The 13,680-nt window shown below is 44.1% G+C and overlaps 1 protein-coding gene across 2 annotated transcripts; it reads right to left on the bottom strand.

Moving 5' to 3' along the window:
- Nucleotides 1-1,923: 1,923 nt before the first annotated feature.
- akap17a (A kinase (PRKA) anchor protein 17A) lies at nt 1,924-13,402 on the bottom strand. Of its 2 annotated transcripts, none has more exons than XM_021309323.2 (7): nt 13,239-13,402; nt 12,469-12,797; nt 10,409-10,627; nt 9,552-9,764; nt 6,229-6,377; nt 5,618-5,858; nt 1,924-3,788 (listed from the first exon to the last, which is right to left on the bottom strand). In XM_021309323.2, exons 2-7 carry the CDS (start codon nt 12,793-12,795, stop codon nt 2,967-2,969), a joined length of 1,971 nt encoding a protein of 656 aa, XP_021164998.2. In that variant the 5' UTR covers nt 12,796-12,797; nt 13,239-13,402; the 3' UTR covers nt 1,924-2,966. The 2 variants fall into 2 exon arrangements, with proteins under 2 accessions (XP_021164998.2, XP_021164996.2); XM_021309321.2 differs by having other exon boundaries at nt 12,469-12,845.
- Nucleotides 13,403-13,680: the final 278 nt, after the last annotated feature.

Below are 13,680 nucleotides of genomic sequence, written 5' to 3' on the forward strand. Positions count from 1 at the left end.
TAATTTATTAGTATGGTGTAGGGCCTCCTTTTACGGCCCATACAGCGTCAGTTCGTCTTGGGAATGACATATACAAGTCCTGCACAGCGGTCAGAGGGATTTTAAGCCATTCTTCTTGCAGGATAGTGGCCAGCAGGTCACGACGTCATGCTGGTGGAGGAAAATGTTTCCTGACTCGCTCCTCTAAAACACCCCAAAGTGGCTCAATAATATTTAGATCTGATGACTGTGCAGGCCATGGGAGATGTTCAACTTCACTTTCATGTTCATCAAACCAATCTTTCACCAGTCCTGCTGTGTGTATTGGTGCATTGTCATCCTGATACACGGCACCTCCTTCAGGATACAATGTTTGAACCATTGGATCCACATGGTCCTCCAGAATGGTTCGCTAGTCCTTGGCAGTGACGCGCCCATCTAGCACAAGTATGGGGCCAAGGGAATGCCATGATATGGCAGCCCAAACCATCACTGACCCACCCCATGCTTCGCTCTGGCCATGCAACAGTCTGGGTGGTACACTTCTTTGGGGCTTTTCCACACCGTAACTCTCCTGGATGTGGGGAAAACAGTAAAGGTGGACTCATCAGAGAACAATACATGTTTCAAATTGTCCACAGCCCAAGATTTGCGCTCCTTGCACCATTGAAACCGACATTTCACATTGGCACGAGTGACCAAAGGTTTGGCTATAGCAGCCCAGCCGTGTATATATTGACCCTGTGGAGCTCCTGACGGACAGTTTCGGTGGAAACAGGAGAGTTGAGGTGCACATTTAATTCTGCCGTGGTTTGGGGAGCCGTGGTTTTATGTTTTTTTGGATACAATCCGGGTTAGCACCCGCGAGCATCCCTTTCAGACAGCTTCCTCTTGCGTCCACAGTTAATCCTGTTGGATGTGGTTGGTCCTTCTTGGTGGTATGCTGACATTACCCTGGATACCGTGGCTCTTGATACATCACAAAGACTTGCTGTCTTGGTCACAGATGCGCCAGCAAGACGTGCACCAACAATTTGTCCTCTTTTGAACTCTGTTATGTCACCCATAATGTTGTGTGCATTGCAATATTTTGAGCAAAACTGTGCTCTTACCGTGCTAATTGGACCGTCACACTCTGCTCTTATTGGTTCAATGTGCAATTAATGAAGATTGGCCACCAGGCTGGTCCAATTTAGCCATGAAACCTCCCACACTAAAATGAGAGGCGTTTCAGTTTCACTGTCCAACCCCTGTAAGTCTGATGACAATCCTGCCTCATTACATTCCCTGAACCACTGGACTAGTCATTCTAACATGATATTACTTATCAAGCAGCACATGTAAGACACGGCTGCCCATTAGACGACCAGGTATGGCAAGAACTCCGTGTTTAGCCACAGCTCAGACGGGAGAATCTGCTGACCGCACAATTTTTAGTTCTGTTTCTTTTTTTTTATGAAAGAGGAGCAAAAAAAAAAAAAAACATCAGTGTTGCAAGAAAGACATGAAATCCCATTTGCAGTTTGTCACAATTGATATAGGGGACACAGAGAAAAAGAAGAAAGCTGAATTTGTTGGCCTATAATGCCATTCTTTCAATTCAATTTTCAATTCAATTTTATTTATATAGCGCCAATTCATGTCTTCTCAAGGCACTTCACAAAGTCAAATTCAACCAGATTATACAGATTGGTCAAAACAAAAAATTTTCTATATAATTCTATGTTCAGAGGGGGGGTTGAATTTAAGAGCGTATGACACTTTCTTTGATCTTTCGTGCTGCAATACATCTGTGTAATTTTCCTTATACCTTAGAGCTATCAGACTACTTTGAGTTTACATGTAAAAAAACAAAGTTCAAGGGTGTGTGAAATGGCAGACATGATCAACTTTCTCGTTTAAGCTCCCAGAAAAGAAAAGAAAATGGAAAAAAAAAACCTTGTATTCAAGTTTGTCAGATTCAAATCTTTATTGTTGCCACTTCCAGTGAGTGCAAGGCGCGTTCTGAGCGGAGCACAAGCACATAGAGAAATCTCTGCCATGACAAGCACTGTCGGTGTAAACAGAAGCAACACAAGAGCCAGTTTCAAGTTCAGCTAAAATAATCCATCACATTATGTGTTTATAGGGGAAATCACTTATTCCTGCATTAGTTTTTCATTTTAAATTTCAGAAGTCAGCCAGTTGATAAACCTGATCGGACCTGCTGCGATGCGGACAGAACTAAAGTTACTGAATGGCTTTGATCCAAAGTCACTAAACCAAAGATGCTGATGCATTTTTTTTCTTTTTCCCCTTAAATGTGACATGTTCATTTCAGAGGCGGTCGGATTCGGTTTCTTTTTTAATGAAGCTTACGGCGATAAGAAAAAACAAACACTCATGCTCTAAAAACAAAAGCTGAGCTTGCTGACATTTTAAAACACAAGTGTGCAAATTCTGGAAGCTTTGTGTCCGTAGCAGAGCAGAAACAAATGGGTCTACCCATCCAGCGGTCCACAAACCTGCAGGAGACAAAACACGGAGAGGAGCCGCCGCCTGGAAAACCAGCTAATTTAAATCATTTAAAACTGAGTCTTATGGATTTTCTAAGATGACTCGCTATAAAAACCAGAACTACAACAAAAACAATGTCATGTCTTGAAGACAGGTTGAACTGGAGTTACATAAAAAAAAAAAAAAAAAAACTACCAACCAAAACAGAGAATTTCTAACACTGTCACTGTTAAACCAGATATTAATACCCTCTTAGGCTTCTTAGTATAGAGGCTTAAAAAACAACAACAAAAAGAAAAAAACAAAATTGTGAACAAAACAAAACGAATGAAATGAAAATTTGATTCAACGGCAACAAACTTCCACGTTTCAAGTGTTTTCCTGTGAAATTCAACTCGACCAGACGTCCTGCCTTCCCTCTGAGTCGTGCTGAACTTAAGCACTGTGAACAGAACCTGAGGCGCTCGGTCCGTAGAGGAGCTGCGTGGCCCTCAGCGTCCCCTGGAGTGGCTCCGGTCTCTGCTGTCGCTGTATCTGCGGTACCTGCGACTGTGGTGACTGTGACTCCTGTAGTCTTTGCTCCTCCTCCTGCTGCTGCTGCTGGGCCTGCGGTGACCACGCCCCTGGCTCCTCCCCCTGCTGTAGCTCCGCCCCCTGCTGCTGAGGCTCCTATCTCTGCTGGAGCTTCTGCTGCTGCGCCGCCGTCCCCTGTGATGGCTTTCGCTCCTCCTGTGACGACTCCTCCTCCGGTGGCTGGAGCTCCTCCTCCTCCTGCCTGAACTTTGGGAACGCCTCCTCCTCCCTCCGCTGGGCGAGCTCCTGTCATGCCGCCTTTCTCTGCTGCGGGCGCTCCGGGCAAACTCCTCCTTTTTATCCCCCCCTCCTCGTCTCTCCTTTGACTTATTTTTAACTCCGGAGTGCGCGGATCTGGATCTTTGCTGCTCCTTTCCCTCCTCTGCCTTCATCCCGTTGACCCGACCCAGGACCCCTAGCATCACATCACTGAGAACCGGAGGTTCTTCTTTGGTCGGGGGGCAGCCCGGGTCCTGTGTGTCTGCGGCTGCGGCGCTTTTCTCCGTGCTCTTCTTGATAAGGTTGCACAGCAGCCTCTCCCTCAGCTCCTTCTCTTTCCGCTGGAGCTCCAGCGCTCGCTGCTTCTCCACCTCCACCCTGCGCAGCTCCTGCTCCTGCCGCCGCCGGCAGGCCTCCAGCTGCTGCAGACGGGCCAGCTCCTCCATCTGGCGGGCTTGCTCCTGCTCCTCCTGCTCCTTGCGTTCGGCCATCTCCTTCTCCTGCTGCTGCTGCTTCAGCATCTGATGAGACCAGTCACAGATACACAAGGAGAGATGAGAATATAAAAGTCAATTTTTACTGTGCAAGTCGGAAACGCGGTGAGATTTTGTCATGACCACCACCAGTGTCAGTGAATTTTATTAGGACTTGGAGTGATTTAGCAACAACCAATAACCTTCAGGAGCCAAGTCCCAACAGCATGTTTCTTTTTTAATCTTAATATATGCACAGCTGTTCTTTGAAGAGCTCAGAGAGCAAACAACATCATAAAAACCAAAGCCAGTCAGAGAGGTTTTGAGGAAGTTTAAACGTTCTACATCATGCCTTTTTAAAGCCTTCCAATGTCAACTATAAGCATATATATTATGAAATGTTGCCCATGGCACTACAGAGCATTCATTTGTTATGAAATACTAGTTGTTTTCTGGCTCTCCCCATGTGGGAGCGCCCTAGAGCGGCTGCAGCATGCCATAAACAAAGAGCAGCAGCTGCTGTCGCTCTTCTAAAAGAGAGACTTAAAGGAGGTGTAAGTGAGATATTTACTGTAAAATTAACCTAAATCTTTCTCATTGCTCACCCAGGATGGAAGTAACATTCCCTATGAACATTCGGTCCTCTCCATCAACAATGTCTTAGTCATGTTTTTTCTCCTTTCAAACCTAGAGGTACGGTTCGGAACTACATCGGTGAAGTGTGTATCCCGTGATTACTTCCTGGTTCCTAAGCCAATCATACGAGGGATCCCAGGATTCCCAAAAACAGAGCGCAGCATTTGGTATTTTATCTTGGCAAAAGAGCATCAGCCTGCTAACATGGAAGCCAGTAAGAGAAGCGGACAAGAACTAGAACACAATACAACATCATAGACCTGCCCTGTGGAGGTAAAAATGATCCCCCTTTGTCGGGCTTGTTGTTTACTGGGCTGGGGCAGCGTGGTTAAGATAGGGGGCGAGTTATTACCGCACGATGCAGACTGGTCATAGCCGGTCAGTCCGTTGTCTGAAATGTAGAAGGGAATGTGACAAAACTGCAAACTTATCAAGACAATTGCTTTGGTCGAAGTCAACCAACCCGTGAGGAGGAAGTCACAGGCCCGTTAAGACGGTGAGCTTTAAGGGTAAGACGGGTTTATTTTATTTTTTTAGGCATCGATCCTAGTTTATTTTACCTCCTATTGGTTAGCTCCCGATCCCGCTAATATTTAATCCTGCACCATCCCAATCACGTGATCTTTACTAACGCTGACTCCAATAATGTCAGCCTCTAGTTTGCAGCTTGACAGATTGATGCTGAAAAGAAGCTTCACAGCAAAGACCAAGGGTGAACACAGGGCAGTGCTACTTCATGCTCCTCCATCGTCCGTGAAACATGGGAACATCTTTGATCAGCAGAACCAGATGCAGATAACCTGCTCAGGATGGGGCACATGAACTCTGTTTTTGCAGAGCTGCATTCCCTTTTGGCGCACCCAGAGGATCGTGACATGCAGGTCAACCAGATAGCCTAGTGCTTTTTTTTTTCTGCCGGCCTGTCTCATAAAATCCAAGTAAACCTCAACTGTTTAGTTTCCTTTGGGACAAAATGTGGGAAAATTGAAAGGCTGTACACATTACCCTGCAGGTCAGCACCGTGAAATCATCTCTTAAAGCCGAGCCCATTCCACGCTGTAGCATCAATTGTGCGCCGCCTCTCCGCGGACCATTTATTACTCTAGTAGTTCTGAGCATTGAAACATGAACTTTTTGTCCTTTCTAAGATTAATTACATCATCCCACGCTTCAGTCGCTACAGAGTACCAGGTGGACAGTAATTCAGAGCTGCCCCGTGTTTCACTGCGTTAATTTAGTACCTTCGCTCGGGCGAGCAGCTCGGCAATGAGCCGTATTGATTCCAGATTGCGCTGAGCCAGCAGCAGCCTTCGCTCCTCCATGGCAATCTTCACTTGCAGCTTCTTCTGCTCCTGCTCCTGTTGCCTCTTCACCTTCTTCAGATTCCTCCTCTCCTCCTTCTCCCGCAGCTTCAGCTCGCGCTTCCGGATTCTCTCCTCCTTCTTCCTCTCCCTCTCCTCCTCTTCCATCTCCTTCTGTTTCCTGGACAGACGATCAAATGTCTTATTCATATGGCTTAATAACCCCCTTCCCCATTAATATAATCAAAACAAAAATTAAAGAAAATAATACTAATAATAATAATTTCAAATAAATGGATCTTCAGAAACTTAAGTCAAGATTGATATTTAAAAAAAAAATCACTTATTTGTATAATTTTAAATTTCTACAGAGTTTCTGCAGCTGTGGCATAAAATGCTTATTTTTTTCCAAAAGGTAAGGTACATTTTGTCAAATACTAACATTTCTACAGTATTGACATGTTTTCCCTGCGGCTGTCTCTCTGATGTCTAATAAATGACTTTTTTGTTTCGGAGCTCGTTCTTAATGACCTCCTTTATCTCCATCATACCTCTCCTCCTGTTTCCGCCGCTCCTCCTCTTCTTTCTCCCGTCGCTTCTGTTCCTCCCTCTGCCTCTCCAGCTCCTGCAGCTTCAGCCTCTCCTGGTTTCTTCTCTTGATGGACGCGTCGCTGAGGTGCTTGCTGGTGTCAAAGGTAACCTAATTTAAAAAAAATAAAAGTGTGACGCTTAATTGTTGTTGCTTTTAAAATATTTTTATTACATTTAACTGCTAAAAGCCACTCAGCGCTTTACACTAGAGCCACATTCACCCAGTCACACTCACTAACACGCATACGTTCATACACCGATACACAGATCAGTAATTTAGGATTAAGCGTCCTGCTCAGGGGCACATCAATATGTGAGAAGGAGAAGCTGGAATCGAACTCACAATTTTCCAACAACAGGTACGACTATTGAGCCAAGGTCGCCCCCCTGTTCTCGTCCTCCTTTAGATTACGCGGCTTTATTTCATGGATTAGAAGACTTGCTCATCCAAACGTTCATTAACGTGGGATAGTGATGATGCAGCTTCACGTCTCATTGCCTTAAAAGGTGTCAAAGCTACTTTGTGGCTGATAAGCACAATTGCATTGCAAAACCCTCCTTGCCTGTCGTATTATTACAGCACTTGCCATTCAGTAACTGTTTAGCAGACACAAAAAGACAAGCGGGTCAGATTTATGACCTTAAAGGAGATTGGACGGTTTCTCCAGACCAGGATGACTGAAGCCAGGAAAAAAAGGCGTAATCAAATTGTTCGTATCTGAAACAAACAAGCTAAGGAGACCGAAGAGCTTGCTGCAATGCAGACATTTTTTTTTTCTGAATAAAATTACCACCAGGTGCAAAAGAGATGCAGGAACAAAGATTTCGCAATGTAGCCTTTCTTTGAGCCGCAACAAATGTTTACAGCTTTAGATCATTTTAGAAGAGAAATAATTGCTTTCTATGCTCAGCTGGCTCCCAACAAATTTCTATTTTCCAAACTGAGAAGGTTGTTCGTCTGGATCCGCTGCGGATGAAACAGAAATTCATAGCTGACACAACTTCACCTAAGAAAAATGTAAAGTAAAAACTGCAGGGTGTCTGTTAAAGGCGTTACAGGACTTTTATATAAAGAAAAAAAAGTTCTGGTTAAACAGTCTGTCATAAATTATTGCGCTGGCTCAAACGTTAGCTAGTAACGGCAAGACAGAGCTGGTTACCTTGACGAGGCGTTACACAGAGAGATATCAAATGGCTCTTCTTGTGAAAAACGTAACGTATAACAATGAAAAAAATATCAAAAGTACTATTAACTGATTTAATATTAATTTATTTTCTAAGTGGCCATGGTAGAAGAAGGATAATGCCCTTCGAGGTGTTCGTTATCAGCAATTAATGGACTTCACTGAAGTCTCCACGTCTTCCATTACCTTCTGATAATGGACACCTTGTCGGGCATTATCCCTTATCTGATGTCTATATTAATATATAAGTAATATTTAAGAGTTTTAAACTGGTGAGGCTCAAATAAAAAACAACTTGAAGCCCTGAGGATAATCAAGAGGTTTTAAAGGAACAAAACACTGCGGCTGTGTTCGGTTAATGCTCCTTTGGGACACGTCTTGTGATTTATTTAAAATCTGCGATCCCTTCGACCATCCTCTGACTTTGGAGTGATTATACTTCTGTTGCACAATAAAAAGAACACAAGTTTCTTTTTTTTTTAATCCCAACCACAGGCCATGTCTCCTCTCCAGGTACTCCGGCTTCCTCCCACAGTCCAGAAAAGTGACTATTAGGCTAACAGGTGTGTTAAGAGACCTGTGTGCGCGTTGTTGTTGTTGTTGTTTGTCCTGCGTGTCTCCGTCTTTCCCTGTGGTAGACTGGCGACCTACCAAGGGTGTACCCAGGCACCAGCAACCCCGCAAGGCTCAGCGGTCACAGACAAGGGACGGACAGACGGCTCCACATAAGCAATGAAGGGAAGGGACTGTGGCAGAAAGAGTGGCTGAAGTTTTATTGTCTTTTATAGTCCCAGAGTGTCCGAGCAAGACCTTGGGTCAACACTGCTGCAGTGGACAGCTACCCACTAAATCTTGCTTTGACCTCAATAGTTGAAACGCTCACTGCAGATAGAAAATGAAAACGACTAGAGGAAATCTTGTAAGCTGAAACGCTCCTTTACGTCTACAAGCCAGTCAGGCCTCTCTGTGGTTGATTTGTAAGTATCTCTACACTCTGAAGAAAGTAAGTAGAGCATTTAGGAAGAGAAAATGTAACTATGTAATAATATTAAATAGCGAGTAAATTTTATAACTGTAGACTCGTTTGTCTGTGAACCATCGTCTGACCATTTTCAGGTCTGTTTTTCCCCAGGAAATTTCTAACCATTCTCTCCTGGAACAAGCTGAATTTGGAAACGTTAGCAGAAATCTGTTGAAACGTCTCTGAGGACGTTCTTGAAAAAACCGAAGAGCGACAACGCCGATATTAGGGATCACTATGGCCAAGCCGAATAATGTAAATAATACAATTTTACTATTTACAATCCATGAGCCATGGCTAAAGGAAAAAAAAAACAGGACACTTCAGTTCTCGATAGACAAACACATACAGAGGCGCTGTATCACATCTGCCGATTTACCCAGGCTTTCTCTCATTTTACAAACACTGAAAGCTGCTAAATGTTGTCTCTAAAGAGTGTTTGGTTCAAGAAAAGAATAATTTCAAGACCACAGATTCATCCAGCATGTGCGAGAGGAGTCAGAGCTGCTGTCTGCCTTTCTCAGCCGTTTTCAATATGCAATATCCAAGCTATAAAACTTATTTCACCATGGTTAAGAATCCGGAGTTTTGCTCTAATAAAGTCTTTTTTGCTGTTGCTGATCCAACAACAAACTCCTAAAGCTCCTCATTTTAACTCCGTGAGGCAAACTTTGGAGCAGATCAGTTTTGTTTTCCCCCCTTCCCTTCCCTTAGTTTTTTTCTCCTCATTTCTTTAAATTCTTTAACGTTTCTCGCAGATTCCTTTAAACTGTTAATCTCGCATACAAGACAGGGGATGAAGACCACACCTCCAGAAGGTGTTTCCCTCCTCCAGTTCTTCTCTAGGGTGGCTGGAAAACAACCCGTGCCGATTAAAGCTGAGCAGGGCGGAGTAGGCCAGGGGGAAAAGGGAGCTGAACACACATGGTCACTTTTTTCATAAATAAATAACTGCTCAGAGTAGGAAGAGTAGAAGCAAACACTTCCATCACTGTTCCTATATAACACCTTTTAAAGAATAAAACTATTATTGGCAGGTCACAAACAGAAACCTACAACCAAATTCTCTTTGCCGTACCTTGATGTTGCATGCCACGGCTTTTCCGTCGTCTCCTTTCAGCATCAGCTTCATGCCACGCAGGGAGTCCATGGCTTTGGCGAAACCGCAGTATTCCTGATACTGAACGTAAGCCTCAAAGTTCAGATGACCCCCGAAGCTGAAGGTACTGAAGTTCTTGTCCAGCATCTCTTCCCTGTACGGATCCAGCATGGGGATGTCAACATGACGCACCTAAAAACAACAACGGCAAAAAAAAAAACATTCCTGATTCCTGATCTTTAATATTCAAAAACAAAACTTGTGATATCAGCATATTATGTATAAAGCAGATTGCTTTAGGTCAGGCGTGTCCAAAGTGCGGCCCGGGGGCCATTTGCGGCCCCTGTGCTGATTTTGTGCGGCCTCCAATTGCATTTCAAGAAGGATTTGGCCAACCAACACTTTATTATTTATAATTATTACAGACAATTTAAAATCTTAGTTAAATGTTGGGTACGACACAAAAAACATCTATCCAGCGACTTTAACTCAAATGCAGACTTTGTTGCACTAAAGTCTGATTGGAATGTATTTATAAAAATTGGCTAAATACAGACAGTCTAATTTGTTTATTTAAAATGATCATATGTTGTAGAGCAGGTAAAAAAAAATTCACAGTTATTTGCTTATGTTACTTTTTTTATTCATTTTTTAGCCCTCGAGTGCTTTTCACTTGACAGTTTCGGCCCAGGAGCCAAAAAGTTTAGGCACCCCTGCTTTGGTTGTTGAACTGTTTTGCATGGTTTAAATTCAATCATAGCATTATGACGAAAAAACACCCCCAAAAAACAGGAACTTCATATAATAACCATTCTAATATAAAGCTTAAATACCACCTTGCCAAATGCCTGGAACACAGCGATTAGAACCTCTTCTGAGGGGCGGTCAGGAAACTGGCTGTCTTTCAGGCTGAACCAGCGACATGGAAGCCCTTCCAGGTGGATGGTATCAGGCCTCTCTCCCGGCAGAGTCTCCGTCATATCCTTGGCGTCACGAAAAAAGGAGTCCCAGTCGTGACGTGTGGGGAAATCCACCTTGTTTTCTACTGCACGAACCTGAGCAAGAAGCAGAAAAAAAAACAACATTCAGTGTTTCTCATGTCAAAACCCCACACGCTTCCAGACTCGGATTTCCAGCGTTCTCGGGTTTTAAGGGAAGTGGGCAGGGTCTTAAACACTGACACAGTCATCATTTGGGTGGATTATGTTCCTCTGCTGGCAGCTCGCATGACAACAAAAAACGCGCACGTACGGATGGAAAACAAATGGTTAGATGGGATTTCTAGAGTTGTCTGTCAGGATAGCCCAATCGTGATAGATTAACATGAACGGTCGGTTGGATAGTCTGATGGATTGGTAGATGGAGAAACAATACGCTGGATAGACAAACGGACAGACAGACAGAAATACAGATGACAGATGGAAAGAGAGTGCTGCCCAGACAATGGATGGATCCACAGCTGGATGGATGTCGGACAACTGAATAGGGCTTTTTGCAAATTATGTCAAACTACCATTTTAGATTCGGACAAACGTTGAGCGGCAAAGCTTGGGTTATTTACTTGTAACGAGTGAAATAATTAAAAGATCCGTCCTTAGACATATTATGGCAACGCCGCTGCACTGGCATCTGCCGGACATGGTGATCACCACCATGTGAAGGGAGTTTTTGGTTCATTAATTTTCCTAAACCCCCGAAGGACTGCCCAGAAATGTCAGTGTTGGAGACGAGCTAGTAAGCAAGAGGGCTCTTCTGTGGAAAATATTATAAATGACTCAGCGGGATGAAAACATTTTCATGCAATCCACGACATCCTTCATCAATGTAACCGTAAACACACCACACGCTGCACGCATGTGCTAAAACATTCTATGAAATGGGCTTTTTGATTGTCAGCGGGGGTGTTTATATGCGTATGTGAGCTTCACTGTTCCCTTGTCTGCTTATTATAAGCGACATTGGGCTTCGTTTTCTCTAAAGTTGCTTAACTTCTGTGAGACGCAGGTTGTGTTTTTTTTAACCTGTTTTTTAACAGGTTAACACATCCCCCTTTTCCTGGTTACCACTGTGCGCAACAAGAGCTGGGCTAAAATAAAACACTGCTAATCATTACTGCAGGTAAACCAAGATATAACACAACTTTGGATGTAGGTGTGAATAGCAGCCATTCACACCTCTGCATTGGAAAATGGTTCCTAGGAACCATCTTTTCCCGGGAACGAGCTTCACACACACAGACGCTGTTCAATAGAAGATCCAGCAGAGACTTTACATCCTACGGAAATTCAAACAGCACAAACCGTCCACAGGAGCTGCAGGTCATCTTCTGCACTGCCGTTATTCAGCCTAGCCTACGCACATCCATCGCTGCGTGGTGCAACAAACAGGTCGGCAAAGAAGGACCATCGGGGCTGACCTTCCCTTCATCTAGGACCTGTACAGCTATGGGGCCAGGTAACATCTCCACAGATCTCCTTATAGACTTTTTTACCTTCAGGCCGCAGCTAAAACCAGCTGCCACACACAGTCAGAGAACCAGATCGATACCAAGCATAGCTGCACAGATCCAATGTTCTTTTGTTAAAATGTATACATTCATATGCACAAGAAAGATATTTCTCTTTGCCTGACACTGCACTTAAAAGGTTTTCACTGAGAGAAAAGTGGAGCTGAATTAAAATTCATTGCTGAATGAAGCAACTTGATCTGATTCTGATGTTTTTTATATTTTGCCACTTTTTACTTACTTAAGAACAAAGTAGAAAGAGAGAAAAACACATTGTAAACAACAACGTACCTCGCAGCTATGGTGAGCAAAGTAATACTGTGACTTGGAGAGAGAGACAAGGCAAAACTGACAACAGGGATTTAACACAACAGGAAGTGTCAGCTCTACCTTGAGCACGTCGGTAAATCCGCTGAGTTTGATGGTCTTGCCGTCCAGGCGGGTCAGCAGGCTCTTCACCACGGTTTTGTTTTCCACCTCCCCCTCAAAGCGGATGTAGTCCAGGGTGCTCTTGGAGATCCGCAGGGCCGAGAACTGCTCCGGAGCCACCATGGCCTTCACCCTCTCCATCACCTCCCAGTTGGAGATGCTCTTGCCCGGCAGCTTGAGCTGCGGCAGAGCGACGCTGACGGTCATTTTGGCGATGGGCTTCAGGTACAGGTTGTGCTCGGCGGACAGGCACAGCGCCTCCGTGGTGTCGTGCACGATGGTGGTCATCGCTGTGGACATTTTTTTTATAAGGATTTAACGTAAAAAACTCCACACTGCTTAAAACAAAACAAACAAAAAAAAAAAAACTTTAAAAAGTGTTATCGGGTATAAATGGGCTAAACGCAAAGCAAGAAACTCAAGCTAGCTCCCGTTTTCATACCATTTGTGTGAACAATGACCAACTGTAACGGCTAGCTTTAGCTAATCCAAACAGACGAACGGGGCTGATTTTTTTTTAACTACAGCTACTATTCCTTTATTAAAACCCTAACAAACCATTTGAGCATTATTTAATAAAAAAAAAAGCGAAGGACTAGATGTGAAGAGCTTTGTAACAAAAGGAGTTGCTGCCGCGCCGGTAGCTAGCTAGCCTCGTTTTCTGGCACTAGCTTTGGAGCTCAAACTACCAGCAGTTTCTCTCTATGGAGCCATTTAAAACAACGACGTACCAAACGTCAGCTACACTCCGGCTAAAACAGCGGCGTCGCCAGCGTTAATGCGTCTCAGCCTGCCAAACGCCGCTGAGCTGAAACTACCCATACAGACACAAACACAGCAGCAGCACCGAAATGCGTGTGGTGCACTTTGACCTTCCGCCGGAACAACGTCTGCAGCGCTGCTGCTGCTGCGGCGGCGGCTGTGTTTGTGAACAGCGACACCACCTGGTGGAACAGAGATCTGCACAGACGAGCCGTCTCTCCTGCACAGACAAGTGAAACGTTTCTAATACGGCCAGAGGTGGGGTAAAGTAGCCAAAAATTTAACAAGTAGCTCTGCTTCAACGTATTTTTACTCCAATAAAAGTAAAAAGTAGTCAGTCAAGAAATTACTCAAGAGCTTAAAAACAAGTGTTCGGTAAGAAAGCTACTCAAGTACTAAGTAACTAATTAT

The sequence above is a fragment of the Fundulus heteroclitus genome, chromosome 7 (genome assembly GCF_011125445.2).
Source record: "Fundulus heteroclitus isolate FHET01 chromosome 7, MU-UCD_Fhet_4.1, whole genome shotgun sequence".
NCBI classification, from domain to species: domain Eukaryota; kingdom Metazoa; phylum Chordata; class Actinopteri; order Cyprinodontiformes; family Fundulidae; genus Fundulus; species Fundulus heteroclitus.

What these genes read in the sequence shown, in the direction of transcription:
- akap17a (XM_021309321.2), bottom strand. Translation starts at nt 12,807, where the DNA reads ATGTCCACAGCGATGACCACCATCGTGCACGACACCACGGAGGCGCTG. An exon ending in TGTTCCAGGCATTTGGCAAG is followed by an intron (nt 9,765 to 10,408) that starts GTGGTATTTAAG and finishes TGTTGTTTTTAG; the next exon opens with GTGCGTCATGTTGACATCCC. An exon ending in CCGTGGCATGCAACATCAAG is followed by an intron (nt 6,378 to 9,551) that starts GTACGGCAAAGA and finishes TTTTTAAATTAG; the next exon opens with GTTACCTTTGACACCAGCAA.